This window comes from Hyperolius riggenbachi, chromosome 8, assembly GCF_040937935.1.
Source record: "Hyperolius riggenbachi isolate aHypRig1 chromosome 8, aHypRig1.pri, whole genome shotgun sequence".
Classification (NCBI taxonomy): Eukaryota; Metazoa; Chordata; class Amphibia; order Anura; family Hyperoliidae; genus Hyperolius; species Hyperolius riggenbachi.
Window position 1 is genome coordinate 245,409,973 of NC_090653.1, and position 26,564 is coordinate 245,436,536.

The following is a 26,564-nucleotide window of genomic DNA, read 5'->3' on the forward strand; positions in this document are numbered from 1 at the left end:
ATATCTCCCCTTCCTGTTCACTTCCTAATGATTTGCATAAAACACAAAAAGCCAACATGGAAAACGCATACAAAACACATATGTGCTTTATATATGCCAACCGTAAACGCATTAAAACGCACACAAAACGCATGTGCGGGAAAAAGCAGCAAAACACAAACATACAGAAAACGCACTAAAAATGCCCAAACGCATCTGCAGCAACACGCTACCTTTTCCGCACTGCCTAGTGTGTCCCCAGCGTTAAAATAATACGTAAAAAAACAAAAACGAGTGGTGGCGATTGGCCGTGCGGGAGCAGGAAGAAATGAAGTCACAGTATATGATCTACTCTGGGCTCAGGCAGGTTTGTGTGACCCAGAGATGCTCTGTAAGGAAAGACCTCCCATACGACAGCCTAGAGGCGTGTGCCTGCAGAGACTGTCCTGCCCCTGATGACCTTTTCAAAACGGTACATAAAAGGACTGCAAACGTTTTTGCATCCCTAAAGAGCTAGTTTACATGGGAAGCGACTCCTACTCAGTGATGCTTTTCATTTTAATGAAAAACTTAAAAGGTGTAAACACAGTTGTGGCTGGTTTTAATAAAAGTCCTGCTGCAGGTATTTCAGAGACGGGGGCCAGATTCACTTAGGGCCCTTTTCCACTAGCAATCGCTAACGTTCACGCTGAACGCTAGTGATTGCTGAATCGCAATTAGCGGCGATTCCGACGTTCGCGGCCGCGATTTTGCTATGCTATGCACCAAGTAAAAAACGAATCGCGGTAGTGGAAATGACCTACCGCGATTCCTATGTTAAAAAGCAAACCATAGCGATTGTAAAATCGCTAGCGGTTTGCGTTTTTGCGATTCAGCCAGCGCAAACGCGCTGGTGGAAAAGGGCCCTAAACGTTACCTTGAGATTTTCTCTTGGGAGGCATTTCCAAGCTTTGACACCCACCTTGAGAACTATGAGCTCAAATTGATCAGGTGATAGATTTGTAAGGCTTTGATAATGTGATAAAGCAGGTGGTGATCACAACAAAAGAGAGCCTTAAAGCCTTATACATACAGTCAATGAATATCACCCGACAGAGACTGGGACCCAATCCCTCAGGCGACATTACAGGGTGGTTTCGAGGTTAGGGCTACATTAGATGTATGCTTTAAAGTGTACCTGCGATTAAGTAAAAATGCATACACACCTGGGGTATTGCTCCAGCCCCCTTTGGCCTGATCGCTCCCTCGCCTCCATTCTCCACCTCCTGGATCCTCCCGGTTACTTTGGCCAGTCGGTGCAGGCGCAGTGCGGCCGCATGAGCTCCCCCCGTCTTGCTCCCGGGGCTGGGAGGATTCTGCACCTGCTCAGTACTACTGCACAGACGCAGAACGCTCCTGGCCATGGCAGCACGACGGGGCATGCACACTGCCAGTCCGCACATGCGAAGTCCTGACTCCCAAGGTTACTGAAGAAATGGAGGAGGATGGCGAGGGACAGATCAGGTCAAAGGGTGCTGGAGGCAGCCCCAGGTATGAATGAATTTTTACTGTATTTCAGGTTCTCTTCATACACCTTGTGACTAAAAATGGTAATTATTTTAGTGGTAGCATAACCTAAGAAGGTTTATACAATGAGAAAACAGGTTTCAGATCTTCTGAATTCAGCCACATAAATTTCACACATAAGTAAAGGATCTGGTCTCTTTTCATATGCCAACAAGCTTCTGGAGTAATTAGAATGCATAGTGCCATTTCCTAGAGACTGAATTGGCTGATCAAGGTTGTCTGAAGAGAAGTGGATTGTTGCCAGAGAATATGCTTAACCACAAGATACAGGAGAGCAAGGTAACAGAAAGGAGCCACTTAACATATCATTGTAATGCAGGAAATTCAGCATTCCGTTACACCTAATGTCTGCATTACAGTGAAGATGAAAAAGAAGGCGTGTGTGTGTGTGTGTGGGGGGGGGGGGGGAGCATATGACTCAATCTTTCTAATTCACTGAGTGAATTATGCATTTTGGACTATAGCTTTGTCCTAACTAACCACGGATGTGTATGCGTGTCTCATGGGGCCATATAGCACAAAGGTTGGATGGAGCCGTCAGCTTTAGGTGTGCTTAAACTCCCTCTCCCCACATATAGATATATCTGGATACTGCAAACTTTATTAATGTATAGCAATAAAATGAGATGAACATTTACAAAGCACTTTTCTCCTGTAGGCCTTAAAGGACAACTGAACTGAGAGGTATATAAAGGCTGCCATATTTATTTCCTTTTCCTTTTGATTTGGGCGCGGCTCGGCAGGCATCCAATGAAGTGCAATGTACAGTATGGGTAATCAGGCTTCCAGGTAGTGAGTTGGGCACCCTAAGCATGAGTCGCGAGGGAGGTTAGGTTTAGGCATTGAGGGGGAGGGGTGTAATTAGATTTAGGCATTAGGTGGGGGAGGGGGTTGTTTTAGGTAGGGATAATCAATGAGAAACAAATAACTGAGTTGATGCAGGATTATGTAAATTCTGTATGTATATTTATGCGGCTTCAAAACAGACCAATTAAATGAAACCTCGGTGGAATTTGATTGATCCATTTTCAAGTCGCATAGATTTACATGCAAAATATAAATATTATATTTGGGTCGATGGTAGGGGCGCCGCTTCAGAATCTGGTCCAGAAAGGCCTCACCCTATGTGGCTCAAACTGCCAAAGTCCAGCACCGATTTCGGCATGGAGCTCCGCTGAATAATGAAATTGTGCTGCCGCTTGTGCGGGGGGGTGGAGCTACAGTGCACAAACTGGCAATAGAACTGCGACACGCCACTAAAGCTGGGTCACCTCCTCGCTCTAGAGCGAGGAGGCACAGACCCTCCGGATAGCAGCTGCTAGTCCTTTTCCCCAATCTCCCATATAAGCCCCAGCACACTTGGAAAAAAATTAAAGCAGACCAGAACTCAGAACTTTCTCTCTGCTCTAAAAGATAAGCAACAGCATAATAACCTTTAACCATTTCAGCCCGTGGGGATTTTTCCCCTTATGCATCGGAGCAATTTCACCTCCCATTCATTCGCTAATAACTTTATCACTACTTATCACAATTTATTGATCTAAATATTGTTTTTTCCGCCACTAATTAGGCTTTCTTTGGGTGGTACATTTTGCTAAGAATTATTTTTTTATAAATGCATTTTAACAGGATTAATAAGAAAAAAAATGGAAAAAATTCATTATTTCTCAGTTTTCGGCCATTATAGCTTTAAAATATGCAGATGTAGTTTTACTATTTGGCCACCTTGAGTTTTTTTCCCCTCCTTGTGCTTCTCGCTAAGCGGAAGCACAAGGGGGATGCGGAAATTTTTACGTGCAGAAAGAATGCAGCCTCTTTAAGAGCACTTTGGTTTTTCTGCTGGCGACACGGATCAGTGATCAGGAACCATGTTCCCGTTCACTGATCCCAGGGCTACCGGGGGACACCACGGGGGTGCGTGCGGGGGCGCGCCGAAGCACGGCACCGCAGCAGAGCAGCCACCCGGACGTGAGCTTCACGTCCGGGCGGCAGAAATGGTTAAAGAAAAACAATAAATCTGCAGTGTGTCTTCTTCCTGCTTTCATAGAAGCAGACATAGGGTTAACATCCTGTGTTTTCAAATTAGCTGCTCTGCTGAGGCAACCAGCCGACACAGCTGAGAGATCACATTACAGTTGCGATTAGTCACAGATGAGGGGTATCGGACAGGCTAAACTCTCTGAATACATACAGGATACATTTCTCTATGTTTTCCTTCTGTCCTGTTCAACAGTTCAGGTCCACTTTAAGTGCAGGGGGTGGAGACGTGTGCGATTGGGGAAAAGGGGTTGGAAAGGGTTAATTCTGCAAGTCTGGGGACGAGGTGTGCAGGACTGGAGAGCATCTTACTGTTGCAAGATTTCTGTTTACCCTGAGCTCTACAGCCCATTATGTTATCAGCAGATTTGGAGTGGCTGACTTTATGCAAACATAATCCTGGCATCAGCAGCAGAGATTGGGACAAAGGGTGAGCAATCAGGGCATCGGGAGAGATTTTTAATCTATTTTAACCTTTTCCGGACCGCCTGCATCAGATTCTACGCCGCACTTGTGGCTGTTTTAGCCTGATGCGGCGTAGAATCTACGGCGGCCCGCCGTTTCGGCTCCTGACGCGATCGTGCGCACCCGGAGGGGGAGATTAAGCTGTCATCTCCCCTCAGTGATCAGCAGCCATCGCGTATGGCTGCTGATCACGTGATCACTACGGTCGCCGGCGGATCGTAGTGATCACTTTGACAACGATGGCAGCAGGGGGGGGGGGGGTGTAAAGAAGAGGACCTGCTCACCTTCCTGCCGTTCCAGCGACGATCGGTGCCCCCCTCTGCTCTGGCTGGCATCTCCGCTCCTAATGCCGCTCAGTTCCGGGTCCCAGCTTGATGACGTCATCAAGCCGCGACCCGGAACTGAGCGGCATTAGGAGCACAGATGCCGGCCGGAGAAGAGGGGGCTACTGCGGCTCATTGCTGGAGCCTGGAAGGTGAGTGATGGCTGCTGGCGAAAGGGGGGACACCTGCCACCATGGGGGGGGCCACTGCTCAGTCAGAGGGGATCCGGCCGCCTGCCCCTCCCCCCCCCAAACGCGCACACCACCCCTCCCCCCACCGCAAAATGCCCGGCCCTTAAGGGGGGTTAGGCGGCCGGTCCCGAAATGGTTAAAGACCACTACTACAAAAATTTTACACTTTAAAGTACATATAATGTACTATACATTCCTTTTTTCCTCTGTCACTTACAGTAGGTAGAGAAAACTTGATATTATCGATTTTCGTTCTAGTCCACCTCTTCATGGGGGATTTTTGGCCTTTCCCTTATCTTTGCAAAAACACTGCTTGGAAAAACATCCATACAATCTTGCCAGCCGCTTTCCTACTATTTTGCCAGTTGGACTAAGCAACTGCTGTTTAGAAAGTGCTTTAGAAAATAAAAAAACACCCCTGAAAATACCCCGTGAAGAGACTGACTAGTCCAAAACCTGTTCAATCTGAGAGATATTTACTAACTACTGTAAGTAACAGTGAAACAGGAAAAAAGTAATCAATAGTGCATTTTACTCTTGGACAAATTTACACTTTATAGGCATGCATACTACGTTTTAGAAAATGTTCGCTATAGTGGGCAGTTAAAGAGGAACTGTAGTGAAAAAAAAAATGTAAGGAAGAAAGCTGCTTATTTATTTCACAATATTCCTTTACAAAAATGATTTAGCCAGTATTTGCCCACTGTGAAAACCTGCGCAGGCACAGAACGCTCCCAGCTACAGGAGTGAGACAGGGGTGCGCGCGCGGGCGAACTGTGCCGACTGGCCCAGCTAACAGGGTTTCTACTGGGAGAACAGGGAGGTGGAGGAAGACAGCATGGGAGCGATCAGGCGGAGGAGGCTGGAGGAAGCCCGAGGTATGTATAAAACGTTTATATCTATTCGCCTCAGATACACTTTAAAAGGAATACCGACATGAAAATAAACTAATAAGATAAACATGTGTATGTACAGTGCCAAGCATACAAATAACTAGGCTATGCTCGTTTTTTTCTTAGAGTTAACATTCAGGTAAGCAAGTGACGGTTTCGCTATGGTCAACTAGGTCTGGCCTGGAGAGAAACTGTCACTGATAAGGAATTACAGCCATAAAACTCTTTTCTGTAGAGAACAGCTTCTGAGAGCAGGGACGAGATTAAAGGGGTCAAAAGTTCACAGATTTTAGCTTTGGCATACTTTAAAGACTGTGTCATTGAGCAGAGACAATGAAACATTAAAAGCTTACAAAGTAGATTTACACACATAAAATAAAACTGTAGCATACCTTAAAAAGTCATTTTTAGGAGTAGGATAGATACAATTGTTTATCTCATCAGTTTATTTTCACCTTAGTATTCCTGCAAGCTGAAATGACTAGCAGCTTAATGATCATCTACAGGTGGTTTGCAAAAGTATTCGGCCCCCTTGCCCGTTTCCACATTTTGTCATATTACTGCCACAAACGTGAATCAATTTTATTGGAACTCCACATGAAAGACCAACACAAAGTGGTGTACACGTGAGAAGTGGAACGAAAATCACACACGATTACAAACATTTTTTTTACAAATCAATAACTGCAAAGTGGGGTGTGCGTAATTATTCAGCCCCCTTTGGTCTGAGTGCAGTCAGTTGCCTATAGACATTGCCTGATGAGTGCTAATGACTAAATAGAGTGCACCTGTGTGTAGTCTAATGTCAGCACAAATACAGCTGCTCTGTGACGGCCTCAGAGGTTGTCTAAGAGAATACTGGGAGCAACAACACCATGAAGTCCAAAGAACACGCAAGACAGATCAGGGATCAAGTTATTGAGAAATTTAAAGCAGGCTTAGGCTACAAAAAGATTTCCAAAGCTTTGAACATCCCACGGAGCACTGTTCAAGCGATCATTCAGAGTATGGCACAACTGTAAACCTACCAAGACAAGGCCATTCACCTAAACTCACAGGCCGATCATGGAGAGCACTGGTCAGAAATGCAGTCAAGAGGCCCATGGTGACTTTGGATGAACTGCAGAGATCTACAGCTTAGGTGGGAGACTCTGTCCATAGGACAAGTATTAGTCGTGCACTGCACAAAGTTGGTCTTTATGGAAGAGTGGCAAGAAGAAAGCCATTGTTAACAGAAAAGCATAAGAAGTCCCGTTTGCAGTTTGCCACAAGCCATGTGGGGGACACAGCAAACATGTGGAAGAAGGTGTTCTGGTCAGATGAGACCAAAATGGAACTTTTTGGCCAAAATTCAAAACGCTATGTGTGGCGGAAAACTAACACTGCACATCACTCTGAACACACCATCCCCACTGTCAAATATGGTGGTGGCAGCATCATGCTCTGGGGGTGCTTCTCTTCAGCAGGGACAGGGAAGCTGGTCAGAGTTGATGGGAAGATGGATGGAGTCAAATACAGGGCAATCTTGGAAGAAAACGTTTTAGAGTCTGCAAAAGACTTGAGACTGGGGTGGAGGTTCACCTTCCAGCAGGACAACGACCCTAAACATAAAGCCAGGGCAACAACGGAATGGTTTAAAACAAAACATATCCACGTGTTAGAATGGCCCAGTCAAAGTCCAGATCTAAATCCAATCGAGAATCTGTGGCAAGATATGAAAACTGCTGTTCACAAACACTGTCCATCTAATCTGACTGAGCTGGAGCTGTTTTGCAAAGAAGAATGGGCAAAGATTTCAGTCTCTACAAGTGCAAAGCTGGTAGACATACCCTAAAAGACTGGCAGCTTTAATTGCAGCAAAAGGTGGTTCTACAAAGTATTGACTCAGGGGGCCGAATAATTATGCACACCCCACTTTGCAGTTATTTTTTTTTTTTCAAATGTTTGGAATCATGTATGATTTTTGTTCTACTTCTCACATGTACAACCCTTTGTATTGGTCTTTCACATGGAAATTCAATAAAATTGATTCATGTTTGTGGCAGTAATGTGACAAAATGTGGAAAACTTCAAGGGGGCCGAATACTTTTGCAAACCACTGTACATAGAAGAGTAGTGGCTGTGTAGGCCGTTTATTGATGCAAAGACTACGGTAATGATTTCCAGGAGCTCACCTCATGCAGACTTTCAGAGACGCTCTCCTCGTGCAGTTCACTGTTCTGAGCAGTGGGGGTGCTGGAGCTACAGCGCTGGCCAACAGACAGAGCCTGCTGCCACTTGTGCAGTGCTTCTTCAAACAGCTCCATTCCTGGTCATCAACACAAACAGCAACATTAGTTTACAGCAATTTATGCCGCAAGCATTACTGAGCATGCTAAATTCAAAGGAAACAAAAACCAAACAGATTGCACAGATTTGAATTTTACGGTCTGACCTGGAGATCATGTGACCTGACTCCACTGCTCTGCTCCTCCCTTGTGCCACACTACCTGGCAATGTGGAGCCCTCAGGCAGTCAGAGACCCACCCCTTCCCAGTCCTCCCTCCCTCATTGAACTGTTCCCACCCCCACACCCCAGCAGTGGTCCCTGCTCCACCGTGCATCCATAGAGAGTGAAGGCTTTTGGATATCAGTCACTAGGCAAGAGTGCCTTGTCACCTGTGATCCGCTGCAGGTGGTTATATTAAAGCCCAACTAAACCCGGCATTGTAAAAAGAAAATTCTCAAAAGCAACCATGTTAATTCGTGTAATTATGTTTCTAAATTAAGATTTCATATTTAAAATGTCTAGCTGTGCACCTATGCATAGATTCTTAAAGGTAAACTTAAAGGATACCCGAGGTGACGTGACATGATGAGATAGACATGGGTACTGTATGTACAGTGCCAAGCACACAAATGACTATGCTGTGTTCCTTTTTTTTTCTTTTTTTGCCTGAAAGAGTTAAATATGAGGTATGCAAGTAGCTGACTCAGACAGGAAGTGACTACAGTGTGACCCTCACTGATAAGAAATTCCAACTATAACACACTTTCCTAGCAGAAAATGGCTTCAGAGAGCAAGAAAGAGATAAAAAAGGGTCAATAGTTCATAGATTTTAGCTCTGGCATACATCAATGAATGTGTCATTGAGCAAAAACAAAACAGTAAAAACTTATAAAGTAGATTTAAATATAAAATAAAACTGTGAATATTTTAAAAAGTAATTTTTAGGAGAAGGAAGATAGATACAATTGTTTATTTCATTCGTTTATTTTCGCCTCGGTGTCCTTTAAGCCAGAGGTACTGTACATAGAGGCTGTCAGATTTATTTTCTTTAAAACGATACCAGCTGCCTGTCTGTCCTGCATCAGTAGTGTCTGATCCACACACCTGAAAGAAACATGCAGCTACTCTTGTCAGAAACCTCGGACCTGCATGCTTGTTCAGGGTCTTTGGCTAAAAGTATTAGCAGCAGGGTCGGTTCTAGACTTTTTGCCGCCTGAGGCAAACTGAAGATGCCTTCCTCCCCACTATAGGTAGTATAATAGCCCCCAGTATAGGTAGCCTGGAGGGGCTAGTAGCCAGAAAGCGGGAGCAGCGGGCACAGCGGTGGGGAGGGGGGGGCAGACCCCCCCCCCTCCCTCACCTGGGGCTCCCCCGTCCACACTCCCCCTCCAGCTTTCCAGCTATTTGTGCAGCATTTCATTTCTGTCAGTCAGCGGGGAAAGCAATGACTCACCTACTTCCTTGATCCAGCGCTGCGTTCCGCTGCTCGCGTCACTTCAGCAGAAGTACAGTAGGTGGCATTGCAGGAAGTGATGCGGGTCTTGGAACGCTGCACTGGACCACGGAAGTAGGTGAGTCATTGCTTCCCCCGCTGACTGACAGAAATTAAATGCTGTGCAAAAAGCTGGAGGGAGAGTGCAGATGGGGGAGCCCCAGGTGAGGGAGGGGGGGATCTGACCCCCCCTCCCCACCACTGTGCCCGCTGCTCCTGCTTCCTGGCTGCTACCCCCTTCAGCTCAGTGACCCCTCACCCACAGCCAGGTGGCATTGTCCCCTCCACCTCCGCCGCCTGAGGAACCTGCCTCCGGGGCTGATTAGAGGCAATGAATTAGCAAGACAGCCAGGCAACTGGTATTGTTTAAAAGGGAATAAATATGGCAGCCTACATATTCCTCTCACTTTAGGTGACCTTTAAGAGCTCTGCAACTTAGCCAATTTCCACTTAGCACACCAAAGTCTTACAACTGATTAAAACCTACTTCCTGTGAACTGAAAGTCCTGCCTCATGTAAGCACTTGGTTTCTACCATTACCCTGGAATGCAGGAAAATGTAGTCTGACATCTGTTTCTCCTACCACGCTCCCGCTGCATTCTGGGGGGACAAGAAGCAAACTGTACTGCAGTGGGAAGCACAATTGGCCCATAAAAAAGGTATCCTGTCCACCGCTATACTGCTATAACTTGTTTATAGTAACCTAGCAACCTGATGTGACTATTGCCTCTTAATATTCACTTCTCACCCTGAAGTATCTCACCATATTAAAAAGCCAGGCGACATACCTTGAACATACAGGTTCTCCGCATTGGAGTCTTCTGCAGCTAAGTGTTCCTCCTCCTCTCTGGATTCCCATGGTCCTGGGGACGCTGCATGCACGCTGGAGGAGTTAACAGCAACCACCTGCCAAACAAGGGACATGATAACTGCAAACGTGGCAATAAACCTGGGCAATTGCCCCAGGACCCCCAAACACTGCAAGCCAACCCCCCTTACCCCCACACACACTTGTGCCCCTGGGGCCCCTGCTGTGTAACAGCTCACCTGTTCTGGCCAGCATGCTCCTCCATATGTCTGTGGCTCCATGCGATTCCATTTTCATCCTCACCGGGGCGTCTCTCCTACGTAACCAAGTGCATGCCCATATAATAACATGCGCCAGGGTTATGGAGGAGAGGCGACATTGGGAGGATGAAGACCAGAGTGCACAGAGCCATGGACATATAGAGGAACATGTGCCAGGGGCCGAAAAAAAAGTTGGGGTAGACCAGGGGAATGTTGGGCGAATTTAACAGCCCTAATGCTGCTTTCAGGAAGGGGGGGGGGGGGGGGGTCAGTTTAAAATCAAACAAACATGCCAGCCTCCATATTCCACTCATTTCAGGTTCCCTTTAACCCATAATTAACCAAATCTCCAATCTCGTGGCCAATTTTTCTGATCGATGTTGCAACCAGTAACCATGGGAATACCATATACACAAACGTGTACAATGACTCCTATCTGATCTTCCAGAGCAGCTGGTTTTACAGTGGACTGTTCTCTAATGCCCAGGTTCTCAACGTGTGGTACGCATACCCCTGGGGGTACTTCTGATGGTTCCAGGGGGTACTCGGGCTTCATATACTTAACCAAAACTAACAAATTTAGAGTTTTAGAAAATGATAAATCTTATTTAAAACAACACCAAATTAGGATTTTAGCTAATTAAAAGCAATAGTAAATGCTTGGAAATTGTTTAAAACCAATTATCATGTGCTACAATGAAATATATATTTGTCAATGGGTACTTGTGATCATGTTTCAGTGTTCTCCCCAGGCCCTTTTAGCCAGGTGCTCCACCCGGCTAGTTTTGGTGAGCACCCGGCTGTCATCGGCTTACGTCCTCCTCTGCTGTAAGCAGAGTTGTGCAGATAAGCACCAGCCCTGCATTCTCTCATCTCGCCCCACCCAGCTACTTTTTTATGCCACCTGGCTACTTTTTTATGCCACCCGGCTGGAAAAAATTTCTGGGGAGAACACTGTGTTTACTATGCTGGGGGGGGGGGGGGGTACTTGGTGAGGACAGGGTTTTAAATGGGGTACATACCAATAAAATGTTGAGAAACACTGGTCTAATGCACACAGTACTACAACATGTGCAGGTCTGACCGACATTTACCAAGATTACCTGTCTCTCAGCATATCTGACAGAAGACCAAGCTATTCAGTGGTTTCAGTTGATCTGAATTTACATCCAGCACATGGGGGATACTCATCTTACACATTGTACATTTTGTGACCCTGTACAATAGTACCACAAAACATCCTGCAGTGGCACACATGAGACTTACTGAGGCCAGGCTGTGAGTGGAGCTTGAGTGCTTGCTGGGCTCTATGGATGAGATGCCGCTGAGGGTGTCATTACTTTTGCCGCTCGGGCTCTGCACTCTGCGGGAGTTTCCTGGAAGATGAGACACACAACATCATTAGTCAGAAGAAGAGTGCTGTAACGGGAGGACTTATAGACATCACTGGTGTCTTGCAATGTAAAGATTTTTCCTGTCGAAATCCAGAACATTCAATCACTCTGATCGAATCTGCTAGAAATCAATGCCGCAAAAGATGACCAGTCAATCGATTTCTGTCCGAAAACAATCAAATCATCAGTCCCCCCCAGGTGGAATATTTTGTTTGATCAGCGACAGGTCAGAAGCGTGGCGCTAGCATTGTTCAATTTCAGGATGACCGATGTGCAAGGGTGGCAGCAGAGCTTACACTAACTTGTCTGCCGGCACTTGTCTTCGCTCCATACTGGCCTGTGTCCTTTGACAAACAGAGGCCAAACACAACCTCTAGTGTTTGTGACAGGATACAGGCGATGGAGAGAAGAGACATGGAACCAACTGCCAACACTCTGCACAGCCTGTGTGTGAAGGGGAAGGGGGGGGGGGGGGGGGGAGAGACCTGCACAACAGTCTGATAAACTAATAAAACAGCTACAGGCTGCGATATCCAGCCTGAGCTGCATTACCGCTCCAGCCTGTGTTTATCGCCATTGTGGTGAAATCCTGTGGCCTTGTAAGTTAGGCATCAGGAGATATTTTAGATGTAGTCTTAGTCATTAGGGCAGGTGACCCAGGTCAGGCTTGTGTAAACTTTATAGGAATCCCATAATAAAAAAAAATACCCCTCTGGGGTATACTTATCTCAGGAGGGGGAAGCCTCTAGATCCGAACGAGGCTTCCCCCGTCCTCTGCTGCTCCATTAGCCTTAGTCCCCCGAAGTGCGGAGATGTAAATATTTACCTCTCCGCACCAGCGCAGGCGTACTAGCGGCTTTTTGTTTGGGCTAGGCGGAAATGGCAGACCCAAATCAATCCGCTCTACTGCGCAGGGGCGAGTCCTTTTGCACCTGTGCAGTAGAGCGGACACGATCGGGCTCGGCTATTTCCGCCTAGCCCGAATTAGAACGGATACTGCGCCTGAGCTGGAACCCAGAGAGGTAAGTATATCAAGCCATATCAGGCTTGTCGGGGGAGAATTGCGGGACGCTTCGGGGGAGCCAGTGCTGGATTGCCTGCAGCTACAGGGATGGGGGAAGCCTCATTGGGAACCTGAGTATTCTTCTGTTAAAGGGAACTTATGAGTTTTTTTTTAGTCTGATTTTTATTTTGCTTAGGCCTCTTTTACACTATAATGCTGAAAAACCGATGGGTTTTAATTGTCCATAGCAGTGCATTGTGAAAAAGCTTTCAGTATAGCATAGGCAAGTTGGGGGGGGGGGGGGAGGGGATTACTAGTGCCCAGAATCCCCCTTCCGGGCTGGACTAGTGCAGTGTATGGGGACAGGCACAAGTTGAGACATCCTGCACAGTACTGCTGCATGCACTAGGTGCCTCCCTGCCCACTTTCAGGGATGCTCAAATCCGAACTTTGGATGTATCCGGATAGTTGCTATCCGGATTTCATTCTATTAATTGCAATCACCTGTGCGGGCTGGGCGGGTCAATCTTACCTCTCTGACGTCTTCTTAGGTCCGTCCCTCGGCGCCTCCCACGATGCGGTCCAAGCGGTGGTCACGTGATAAACACTTCCTCCTTCCGGGTTGAAGGAGGAAGTGTTTGTACTCACGTGACGCGCGTGGACCGCATCGTAGGAGGCGCCGAGGGACGGACCTAAGAAGATGTCAGAGAGGTAAGATTGACCCCCCGCCCAGCCCGCACAGGTGACTGCAATTAACAGGATGAAATCCGGATAGCAACTATCCGGATTCATCCAAAGTTTAGGTTTTGAGCATCCCTGCCAACTTCCTTTCCCAGCTGCATTTGATTCCTGTTGCCGATTGGGAGCAAAGCAAACAAGTTGGATATAACAGTCCAATCCAGTCAACTGGATGGAAAATTGCATCGTGTGTACCCAGCGTGAGGTCCTACCGTATTATTATATTGTGCATGGCAGAGGGAGACCTTTCAGGAATGCATATAAAATTTAATATTGAAGATAGGCATTTTATTCACCTCCAATAGTGAACAAAATGTAGCCAACATCCATTTAAAGCATCAGATGTAATTATAGCTCAAGTAAAATAGCTCTTATGCTGCCAAGCAATAGATCAATCACTAGATCCACATGAGGGGGAGATGCTCCTTACAGTGAGTGTCAGCATTTGATTCCTATTGGCTGATAGTATGCCACTCCCCATTATCGAAGTTCCCCATCAGGTACTCCTGTGTAGGGATTGGTTGGGAGGGAAGGAGATGGGTATATAAAGAGGTGGTGATACACAATTCAGTGCATTACCTACTTGACAAAGGACAGAGATACTGTCAGAAACGGCGGCAGTCCGTCGTTGGAACCACGCCACAATGCGACACTGCCCACTCCATCTGGTTATTGATCTATTGCTTGGCAGCATAAGAGCTACATATAAGACGATCTTGTGTATAAGTCGACTCCAATATTCAACCTCCTAAGCTGGAATTTTTTATCGACTCAAGTATAAGTCTGCCCAGTAAAGTTAATGGCTGCACTTGGGGACCAGGAGGGGTTAATAACTGCACTGCATACAGTAACTGCAGCCATTAACTCCTCCTGTCCCTTAAGTGCAGCCAATAATTCTTCAGGCCCCCAAGTGCTGCAATTATTCACTCCCTTTTATGCAGCCCAGTATTTCCAGTATAATTGTTGTGGCCAGGACTTTCAGACCTCTGTTTTCTTGGCGGTTCCTTTCCTCAACGTATCACTTACCACAGGGCAAAGTGCTGCACATGGGAATGTCACTATTAGTACTCCCATTACTCAGTGTGCTCAGTGTTGCCTGTGACTCCTGTATAAGTCAACCCCCTATACGTTTATGAAGTGAATCAGACCTAAATTTCTAGACTTATCCTCGAGTATATACAGTATTTTACTTGAGGATTACATCTGATACGTTAAATGGATGTTTGTTACATTTTGTTCACTATTGGAGGTGAATAAAATACCTGACTTCAAAGCCTTTCTGGTGCTGGTCATTGGCTGTAATGGACGTCCATTCGAGAATTGGACACACATTGTAAACTGTAGACTGGAAGGTTTCTAGGGAGGCAGTCACTACTCTGAGCTACTAACTGCTGTTAATATCAGTGACAACTTGTCTCATGCTGTAGAATTTAGCTCTAACCTCACAGCTTCTTGTCCCACTTGTGTGCTATTTATGCCTCTGGCCAGACTCCAACACAGAGGAAAGCTTTGCCTTTCAACAAAGCTCAAGATCACATCATTAGGATAGCTCAGGGGAGGTGGGAAGTGCGGCTCGAACAAGAACGCCCCTCCTCTTCCCCAACCACTTATCCCCCAGCGTCTGCCTCTCTCTATGGCTCTATCCTGCTGCTTACAGCTAAGTCCTAATGGCATTCTCTAATCCATATTACAATAAAGACATCAGATACCTGATTGGTGGATACAGCCAACACCTCCTATTTATTGCTATATAGTCAGTGTACGCATAAGGTTCAGCGACTGCACCCAGATCCCAGGTGTCTCAGCATCAGGACACTATCTGCATGGAGTTGTATGTTCTCACTGTGTTTATCTGGGTTTCCTCCAGGTATGTCAGGATTCTCTTATGCTGAGTACACGCATTGCAATTTCCCATCCGATTGCCGGGAAATCTGACAGGAAATTGCATCATGTGTATATGTGCAAACTGTTACCGATCGATAACGGGATCGATTTTACCCGTGATAACTTCAGAAAATCGATCCCGTTATTGAACGGTAGCAGATCGGACATGACAGAAATAATCATCCGATTCCAGGGAAATAGCATCGCGTGTGCCCATATGGTCCGCATACGCTGTTACTCTGGCCCGCCGGCAGGCACACGGATTCCTCTCCATCCCCCCCTGCAGAGTTGCGAGCGGGTGGTTACAGGGGAACTTGAAAATCATCTGATCGCTGATTCCCACACCGCGTCTCCATGGCACAGGGCATCACATGATGGGACGCGCCAGCATTTTACAGGCTGGCTGCCAGCGTGTAATACGCTGGTACATCTCGACGTCCCGTCATATGATGCCCTGTTGCCACGGAGACAACGCAGGAAAAAGCAATCAAGGTGAGTTTCAAATCCCCCGCCTCCCGCTCACAACACTACAAGGAGGGAGGGGGGATGGAATTTAAGGGAGGCGGCCCATGGTCCGCAGCATGTGGCCAAGGGACGCTTAAAGTATGCCCAGCCCTGAGTCTGTCCCAAACATGTACAGTGTTGTTGGTCTGTACATGAAATCTAATAAAAAGCAATTGGGTGGGGGCCTAGTGTGCTACAAACTAGCCAACCCTTATATTGGACACCGACTGCACTTAATAAATGGTGGCTACATGCACTACCAAACCAATTACTCTATATGTTTCGCCCCTTATAGGGGCTTCATCAGGGGAAACTCCCAGTGTTGACCAAATAGTGTTACTAATAAAGTGCTACAGTAGAGTGTTAGCAACATATAGTGAAATGCATATGGACAAATACAGATTTAAATTGTGCAAACAAAGGGATAGAGATCATGGCAAGCTCACAATAAAGCAAATATTTAAAGATAGCTTTATCAGGAGCTTGCCATGATCTCTGTGGTCTGTCAGCTGAAGCTGCTTATGTATTTGACATGGAGATTTGTTTATAAATAAAGAGCTTTTGCTGGCCTTTGTAACACTGTTTAACTACCTGCGGACCGCCGCAGTATAAATCTACGGCGGGCAGGGGGCGCTGCGGTTCTCACCGGACGTAAACTCTACGTCCCATTCACCGCGCGCCCCCGCCTGCGGCGGGGACAGAGTGGCGTGACTGGCGGGAGCGACGTATTATTGCGGCGATTCGTCAGGAAGCGGCGGTTTACTGGACCAGCACTCTCTGGTCCTTAAGGGGGCAGAGGGTGCTGGCCCCGAAGTGGTTAAAGTTGTAATGTCTCTTCTATCTATAGCACTTCGTAAAATGCTAGCACTTATAAATAAAGTTTAATAATAATAATGATAATTAAATGAAAGGAAAAAGATCCACAACTGATCACTAACAAATTTTACTTTAAGATAAAGAGAACAGCCAAAGCTTAAAACAGAATATATCTGCTCTATATGAAAAAGAATGTGGCAGGAACTTGCCTTTCTTTACAGAAGAGGTGCGTCTGACAGGTAAGACTGCTGTGGGTACCCCGCCTGGCTTCAGTCCTCCACTTTCTGCTGTGATCTGCTTCTTCTTATGTTTCCGCCTCTTCAGCTGGTGAGCAGCCAGGGCCAGGGCTACCGTGCCGAGAGCCGTGGCAAACAGGACTTTCCGGAGGCCGGGAGACAGCCGCAGCTGGGAGAAGGTGTTCTGGAATGCATGATCATTAACACTCATTGCTTTCTAAAAGCATTGGACTACTGTCTGTTAAAAGTACAACTGAAGTGAGAAGAATATGGAGGCTACCATATTTATTTCCTTTAAGCAAAACCAGTTACCTGGCAACCCTGCAAATCTATTTGGCTGCAGTAGTGTCACCAGAAACAAGCATGTAGCTAATCTTGTCAGATCTGACAATTCAGAAACACCTTTTCTGCTGCATGCTTGTTCAGGGGCTATGGCTAAAAGTATTAGAGGCAGAGGGTCAGCAGGACAGCCAGGCAATGTGCATTGTGTAAAAGGAAATAAATATGTCAGCCTCCATATCCCTTTTCCTACAGTTGTCCTTTAAGCAATTGAATATTTATTTACACTCCAATACACTTGGGTACAGACCTCAAGGTAAATGTACCCCAAGGCAATCTTTTGTGATTGTTTTGGGTAATAATTTACCCCCCATTAGTGTACAGATTAGATGCTTGGCCATCAACTAAGCAAGCTGCTTCGTCCTATGAAGAGCAGAAGTGGGAGGGGGAGTAGGAGGGGTCACGCAGCAACAGCTACACTAACGGTCAGATCTACAGCTATTTACACACATCAGTTATTGTTGTTTGAAATGTCTGACGAACTATAGATAATTGCCATATCGGACGAGAATCGTTATAGAAAAAATGTAACCGAATGACGTGTGACCAATATTTTCTGCCCAATCCAATCGGTGGATCAATTCAGATGACTATTAGGCAGATATCGTGCAGTTGGCTGGGTGTGTACAAAGTGGTTCAAATTACATGCAGTGTTCTCGCCAGGCTCTTGCAAAGATTTTTATCTGATGGGGAGTTCAGCTCCATAGAATAGACTGTGTAGAGTATGGCTCTCATACTACATGGAAGGGGGTAAAATTGGTCTAAGAGCTTTCATTTTCCAAAGACTTTTATCTGACGTGTGTACCCACCTTAGGGAGGCTGTACACACACATTTGATTCTTTATAGAGATAGCCATGACTGACCATTCTGGACAACAACCCTCTAGCGTTTACTAAACCTGTCCTCAAAGCCCACCAACAGTATATGTTTGCAGGAAACTGCAACGTTTCACAGGTGAGGTAAGAGTATAATAAGGAGTTGTTTTTCATGGTACACGTTGGCAGTGACTGGCTATTGTAGTGCAAATATTCCTCAATACGGATCACAGCCTCACTTTACGGCATTTCAACCACATTTAAGTAGAAGTATACTGACATTTAGGATAACTGCACTGTGATCAATAATGCAAGATTCTTGCATTATTTATCTTAATCCTAATCTGACATTCTGGCACAGCGGCTCAATGAACTCAGCCAAGGCTATGCTGGTATCTGATGCACTGCTGCCAGATCCTCTGCCTGTGTAATCAGTAACTACATCTCCTCTGCTTTATCTGTACTATGCCACTGTAAAAATATGCATAATTATCTTCTCCTGAGATCATGAAGCCACTTTGCCACAAGTCCTGCAGCAGAGAAACCGTTCCCCCGGCAACACTCACTACAGGAAAACAAGGTTCCAGCACAGCTTGAAAGAGTAGTGGGAGTGACTTCATGATCTCCAGAGAGGGTACACTTGCTGAGGCACAAGCCGTAGTAAGAAATGACGGACTGACGGGAGCAGTTAGCATTAAAGTGGACCTACCCCTAAAACCCCAAGGCAATCTTTTGTGATTGTTTCGGGTAATAATTTACCCCCCATTAGTGTACAGATTAGATGCTTGGCCATCAACTTGTCGGAACCTAGTATCGGGAATACAGGTAGTCCCCGACTTACGAACACCTGACTTACGAACGGAATAGATTCTGTGTTTCCATGGGAACAAGTAAAAAAAAAAATTTCAAATTGGACTTGATTTAAAAAAATCGATTTAAAAAAATTCAAAGAAAAAAATGGCTTTTAAACTTGTATAAGCAGGTACAGGGGGCAGAGGTGACACTGGAGGCACAGAGGAGGTACAGGGGACAGAGATGGCACAGTGTTCCGACTTAAGAACAAATTCAGATTAAGAACGAACCTACAGTCCCTATCTCGTTCGATAACCAGGGACTACCTGAATAGCAATCATCACTGATAAGCAAATTACAGTCATAAAAATTTGCCTGGGAGAATACAACTTCTGAGGACAGGTGAGAGATATAAAAAGGTCAACAGTTCATGTACAGGTATTTCAAGTCTGGGGCACTTAATAGGCTACCACTGACAGTCAAACATCCAACCTACTTTGTAAATGTTTAAATATAAAAGAAAACCCTGGGATGCCATTTTTAGGACTAGGAGGATAATTATACGGTAATTGTTTATATCATCAGTTTATTTTCACATCGGGTTCAAGTTAAAAGCACTCATGAAGTGAGAGAAATATAGAGGATGACATTCATGTCCTTTTAAAATTGCCTGGCTGTCCTGCTGATCCTCTGCCTCTAATACCTGTAGCCATAGACCCTGAACAAGCATATGCTAATCAGGCGTTTCTGACTGGATTAGCTCCATGCTTGTTTCAGGTGGATGGTTCAGACACTACTGCATCCAAAGAGAGCAGCAGTATGCCAGGCAACTTTAACGACCGCCTAACGCCGATAGGCGTCGGAAGGTCGTTAGTGGTTTTGCATGGACTTTCGCGGCCTTTCCATGTCAGTTCACGGAGGGTGTCTCCGTGAACTGCCTGCGAGCCTCCGATCGCAGCTCGCAGGCGAAATGTAAACACGCGGGGAAGAAATCCCCGCTGTTTACATCATACGGCGCTGCTGCGCAGCAGCGCCGTAAAGCAGATCGGCGATCCCCGGCCTCTGATTGGCCGGGGATAGCCGGCATCTGATAGGCTGAAGCCTATCAGAGGCGGCGCAGTACGGCGATCCCAGGGGATGGAGGGGAGGGAAACTGAGGGAGGGTGAAAAACGCTGCGGAGGGGGGCTTTGAGGAGCCCCCCCCCCCTCCCCGCTAGGCCAAAACAGCCGGCGGCGATCAGACCCCCCCAGCAGGACATCCCCCTAGTGGGTGAAAAAAAGGGGGAGGGGGGGGCGAGTCTGGTCGCCCTGGCTGAAATCTGATCTGTGCTGTGGGCTGGAGAGCCCACGCAGCACAGATCAGGCGAAAATAGGCTGGTCCTTAAGTGGTTAAAAGGAAAGAAATATGGCAGCCTTTGTATACGTCTCACTTCAGGTTCCCTCTATTCAGCATGTTTGGGTATATTTTATCTCTGAACATAGAGAATACGGCTGATGTACAGCGAGTATCACTTTATCTCCAGCAAAACACAATTTTTAATCCTAGCCACATAAAAGGACTGATAAACAATTGCATTCATGATAACAAAGAGGCTTTTACCTGTCCAAAGGTTGTGTACAGGAACACCGGGATCTCTGCCACGGTCATAGCCAAGGCCTGGATAATGGACATGCCCTCCGCTCTCTGGAATGCCATACTGATGAGACGGGCAGCAGCGCAGACACAAGATACTTAATCCAGTGAGGATGTTAATGCCGATTCCATGCCAGGCATACAGCATGCACAAGCTGCCTTCAAGAGTCCCATTTTCCAAACAGATCCTATTAAAAGAAATAAGAAAAAGCTCAAAACAAAACTGCAAATTGTGACAAATCCATTTCCATGAAATTCAAATTGGGCTGAATGAAAGAAATGCAAAAATATCAAGTACTATTTAATTAGAACGACAACAACCACCAACATTTGTAAAGCGCTTTTCTCCCATAGGACTCAAAGGGCGTAAACATGGCTCAGGCCAGTAATTGGCTGATTGGTAAATTGTGGTACAGAGGAAGAACTCTTCAGGTCCGCAAATGCCAGGCTAAATAGGTGGCTTTTCAGTCTGGATTTGAGTAATGCTGGATACACACCATGCGTTTCCGCGTTCGATGCGACCGTCGATGCGCATCGATTCGATTATTTCCGACATGTCCGATTCAAGCTTCGATGGATCATTAGGTCGATTTGCCATACTTTACATGGCAATCGACCTAAAAATCATCGAAATGCTTTCGGAAATAATCGAATCGACGCGTATCGTCGGACGCATTCGACGCAGAAACGCATGGTGTGTATTGTATGTAGCATAACTCCAGGGATGGGGCTGTCTTTACTGGGTGTGGTAGGGAATACCAAAGAATATAGACAGCATGACAGAAAGCTCTGGCTTCAAAGGTTTTGAGGTGCACTCTGGGAGCGATCAAGTTTATGAATCCTGCTGATCTGATTTTGTGAGTGGTAGAGGCCTGCGCAGGTCTAATATTTCAGACCCGCAGCCCCGCTACCTGCACCTGACCCTCAACCCGCTTTCTGGTGAATCTGGTAACCATGCCCGACCCGCAGGCCTCCGGACCTGCAACCCGACCCACTTTTTCCATTTTATTATAAAATATACATTGGTAGTCTCATTGGAATGCAGTAAAGTAAGTGAAACCTATTTTTATACACAAACCAAAGCCAAATAAGTTTTTGTTTTTTTTTACTAAATTGTGACTAAATTATCTCATGCTTGCTTTCACTACCTGCGACCCGACCCACACCCCCCGTTAACCTATTAGAATCAAAACGGGTACCTGAACCCGACCCGCAATTTGGGTAACCCGTGGGTACCCGACCCGACGCAGGCCTCTAGCAAGAGGTTTGGTACAGTTTCAGCAAGTCCTTCGTGTACCCAGGGCCCAAATTGTGTAGGGATTTAAAAATCAAAAAGTACACTCTGGATAGTGGCTGGATAGTGTAATGGTTAAGGGCTCTGCCTCTGACATGGGAGACCAGGGTTCGAATCTCGGCTCTGCCTGTTCAGTAAGCCAGCACTAATTCAGTAGGAGACCTTTGGCAAGTCTCCCTAACACTGCTACTGCCTATAGAGCGCGCCCTAGTGGCTGCTGCTCTGGCGCTTTGAGTCCGCCAGGAGAAAAGCGCGATATAAATGTTATTTGTCTTGTCTTGCAACCGAGGCCACCTGAAACAATCATTGAGGGCTGAGACCCACTAGAGCACTTTTGGCAGCATTTGTGGATCGCCTGTAATTGGCCAATGTGGGTGTATGGAGTAAAACTCACAGAAACGATTGCCATACAGAAAAACCACAATCGCAGGTCCTGCAACATTGTGGGAGAAACTGCGCATCAATACAAAATATACAAGTGCTGCAAAATCGCTTTTCAAAAATGATTTTGCAGTGATTAGATGGCCGATTGGGTTATAACTAAAAAGAAATGTAATAGGCATTTGGGGTCCTGATGTCCGCATTCTGCTTTAGCCCAGCCCCCTTAGAAGAGGAGGTGTCAGAGGCCCTTCTCTGATTGGAGCTAAAGAAGTACTATGATTTCTTCTGCTAGAGGGTGGGGCTACGGGGAGAAGTCAGATATTATTATTATTAATGATTTAAAGCGCCAACATATTCCTTGTAAGAAACAAACATGGGGTACATAATAATGCGGACAACGGTGTACACAAATATACAAGATACATAATTAGTGACAAAATACAGAAGTGATACAAAATACAGAATTGGTAATGGCAGTGATAAAAGTAACATGATAAATAAAATGTATAAGGATTTCCAAGACACAAAAGGGGGAGAGATATTGGGACAACTGGTTAGAAAAATAAAACTTTATTGACAGAGGAAAAATAGAAACGCAAATCGGACGCCGGAAATCGTGGTCACGATCGTTCTGCGGATCAGTGCACAAAGCGCTTCTACAATCAGCTAAGCAGCGATCCCTAGTGGTTCCCAGGCACCAAAGAGATTTTAGGCTCTCATCCGAGTCACTCGACATCCGCTGAGAACCCATTAGCTATTTCAAAAACTGGGAATTGATAACTACTCACTATTGTTATTTTTCACCGCAGGGCCCCAGCGGTCCAGCTGGTATTATGTTCCAGCACAGGCTCTGGCAGCATGCTTGTGCTCTCCCTCCATTGAATAAAACACGCTGCTTAGGGCAGAAGCCAAACAGCATTTTAGTACGGCAATTGCTCTAAAAGTGCACCCCGAAATAATCTCTGAACATTTGTGTGGCAAAAGTTTAAATCTATGTACTTTTTTTGATAATACGCAATGCTTGTAACTTGGTTTTATGACCCCATCAACTTCATAACAAAAGTATAAGGTAGCAGCAGTAACCTCCTGCATGTGACGGGCTCAGATAACCCAATGACAAAACGCAAGCTCAACTACCAGCAGCTGCTGTACGATAACGTCTATAAAAGCAGCTAGACTAATCCAAGCAGCATTCTATTGTAAAGCAAGAGCTGCTTCTGGAATGCAGCTTCCTGTCTTTGTTTTAACTTGCTTATATTGTTACATTAGATTGGCACTCTGCTGTATAGGTGGTCCTGTCCTTAGGCATGCTATCACTGTGCTTTGTACACACGCACGACCGAGGTTCCCGGAAACCAGTGATCCCTGATGGTTTTAGCGTTGAGCACACAACATTGCCATACATTTGAATTCAGCGGCAGCACAAAGACGGTCTCCCGTTTGGCTCATTGCCAGAAGCGCAAGAAAGGGATTCGAACATGCGGAACTCGCAACACGTGAGAATTTTGAATGGATCGTTCATTTGCCATCATGCAGCACAAGCGATTATCATCAGAACCAATCCCACATTGACAATAATCGGTTTTAAATAATTACCGTCCAACCCGTGTGACGACCTTGATCACACACGTGTATGAAGCTTTAGAACGATGTAGCAGGTAAAATTCCCGTAAAAAGCATATATGTTGAATTCAGACGAAATGGTCATTTGACTAGGCCACGAGTCCAGCATGTATAGAGGTGTCACCTGAGTTCACTTTAAGCAGATCGGAGATGAAAAACTATTTATAACAAGTAACTTGTATATATATATATATATATATATATATATATATATCTTATCTAAAGTTGAGATCGTTTACACAGCAAATCTAGCTGCAAACAGCCTCAACAGTTTATGATTATTTATTCTTGTGATACAATGAAAGCGGCCATGTTCTGTTTGTCACATTACACACAGGCAAATTGATCTGCATCTCTAGCCCTCAGCCTGTGAAAACTTCACTCCCCTCTCCTCCTCCCTTCTGCCTCTGAAATCTCTGGCTAGTAACCTCCTCTTCCTCCTGCCCAGACTGAGCTCCCATAAGCCCTTGCTACATGATGGGACCTTGTGCAGTAGTGACTCACATTGTCCCAGCATGCAATACAAACATGCCTGATCCCTTTCCTCAGCAAGGATGGGAGATGCTTCAGCTTTAAAGCAGTTAAATAAATGTTAAAATGTTCCCTGATGTTTAGTGGTCCTCCCTCCCCTATACAGTTTCCTGGTGCCTAGTGGCCCCTTTCCCTCTCCTATACAGTTCTATGGTCTCTAGTGCTGCCCTTCTCCCCATATGGCTTCCCTGAAGATATAGGGCTTACCATCCAATATAGCTTATCTGGAGGTCTAGAGTGGGCCTAACATAATGCAAATTAGGAAAATCACCTGAGGGCCGAATCTGATGGCTCTGAGGGCCATATCTGGCCCACGGGCCGGCGTTTGACATGTTAGGCTTATCTACATCTCACTGATCATCTCTACTCATTACTCGTCTTGCCGCAAGCTCTTCTGTCGTTGGCAGAGCAAGGTATCTGTACAGCATTCAGCCCCCAAACTCCCTGAAGGACCAAGTCCCGACGCCTGCAGGCAAAAATAACTGTGCGTGTGTCTTATCACAGCTACCTGCACTACTCATAGTCTAAATACCGCAAAGTCCCCTGTATCCAGCACAGGCAGGAATTGGATTGCCCGATGCCATATACGTGCGCTTGAAGGTTGCTTGAGCAACCAAACGAAAAAGCACAAACACCCCAAGGCAGCAGAAAATACTTACAGATCCTCCAGGCGCATCTTCTACCCTTCCAGTAGCTACCAGCAGCTTTCCGGCATCCTCTGTGTACAGCTCCCAGCGTGTCACCACACATCGGATCAGGTGACACGTCAGGAGCCGTGCATGGATGCCGGAAAGCCGAAGTTAGCTGCAGGAAGGGCAGAAGACAGGCGCCTGGAGGCTCAGTAAGTATTCTGTACCGTACAATACCCTGCAAACCCCCAAACCACTATCCAAGTTATCCCCCTCAGGCAATCACCGCCACGTGGGCCGGAGCGGACTGCGCAGGCGCAGAACTACTGCGCCTGTGCAGTCCACTCCGGCCCACATGGCGGTGATTGACAGCGCCGCTCGCGCAGGCGCAGTACAGAGCGACCTGGAGGTCGCTCTGACGTCATCGCCGGGGACCGGGACGGAGCTACGGCGAACGGCTGCGCGCAGAGGTACGGCGAGGGAGGTCCTGGGAGCTTGGGGCTGGAGGAAGCCCCCGGTAAGTAGCCTTTATTTTCTTTAGAATGCCCGGATAACTCCTTTAAAGGAATACTATCGATACCCAAGTGTTCTAAAATGACAGTGTGCAAATAATGTCTAAGTAGCTGTGTAAACATTTTCCTACTTTTAATGTTAAATATCAGAGGCAAAAGCTGCAATTTATTGAGGGTAGGATTTAGCTATATTGGGACAAATCAATTGCACAAGGGGTGTCTGCTTCAATGCACAGCCAGAGTTGCATATCAGACTACAGAAAGCAAATATCAAACATATCAAACTCTGAAAGCAAAAACAGTATGAAAAGCTGTGACAATTAGTTACATTTCCTCTTCAGACAGGTCAGTCAGAAACACAGGACACAGGAGCTGCAGCTGTTGGGAGCTCTCTCTCTCTCTCTCTATCACACACAGAGCTACACATAGGCTATCATTCATAAAGCATTTCCGCATGCGGAAATGCTTAATACCGCTGACTTTACCGAACACTCAGCAAAATCTCAATTCATAAAGGCTCTTTCCGCATGAAAAGCTGACATTCCCGTGCAGAGCGATACATTTCCGCCTTGCGCGGAGTTTTTCTAGATTAATCTAGAAAAAGTAACAAACACATCCATTCATAAAGATTAGAGCAAGCGGTATGCGGAAGGAAAATACCGCTTGCTCGACAGTAGCGATAGGCGGGCGGATTACGTGTAAATGAATGGGACGGACCTCCCAAGCAGCATCAGACAGAGGAGCGCACGGAGGGAATCGGGCAGCTTTTATGTTTCCGCATGTCTTCCGCCACGCTACCGCCAGCTTCCTCCAGAAAACCTCCGCACTTGTATCGCAACAGGCAACTTCTTTATGAATGACCACCCAGAAGTCTTAAATACCGGTTGCGGAGAAGAACGGTGTTTTCCCGCACTACCGACTGGTTCTTTATGAATGATAGCCATAGAGTTAACTGAAACAAGTGTGAGGGGAATTTCCCCTCTCCTCATGGCTCAGTCAGCCATCAGTAAAGTTTGAATGTATTTTGATAACAGTAAACAAAGAAGTTGCTACTAAAATGTATACACCAGCACTTCCCAAACAATTCCTGTGTCAATTGAAAAAAATATGTGAATCGATAGTATTCCTTTAAACTGGGTTACGCTCCATCCGTGTA

The 26,564-nt window shown here is 46.1% G+C and overlaps 1 protein-coding gene across 1 annotated transcript in view; it reads right to left on the minus strand.

Annotated features, from left to right (window-relative positions):
- Positions 1-26,564, minus strand: part of MIGA2 (mitoguardin 2) — a 58,105-nt gene that overhangs the window by 30,169 nt on the left and 1,372 nt on the right. The window contains exons 2-6 of the mRNA XM_068248497.1: positions 20,406-20,626; positions 16,832-17,042; positions 11,550-11,659; positions 10,004-10,121; positions 7,629-7,762 (exon numbers count right to left, since the gene is read on the minus strand). Coding sequence (XP_068104598.1) covers positions 7,629-7,762; positions 10,004-10,121; positions 11,550-11,659; positions 16,832-17,042; positions 20,406-20,501 — 669 coding nt within the window. The 5' untranslated portion in view covers positions 20,502-20,626. The remainder of the gene's footprint in view (positions 1-7,628; positions 7,763-10,003; positions 10,122-11,549; positions 11,660-16,831; positions 17,043-20,405; positions 20,627-26,564) is intronic.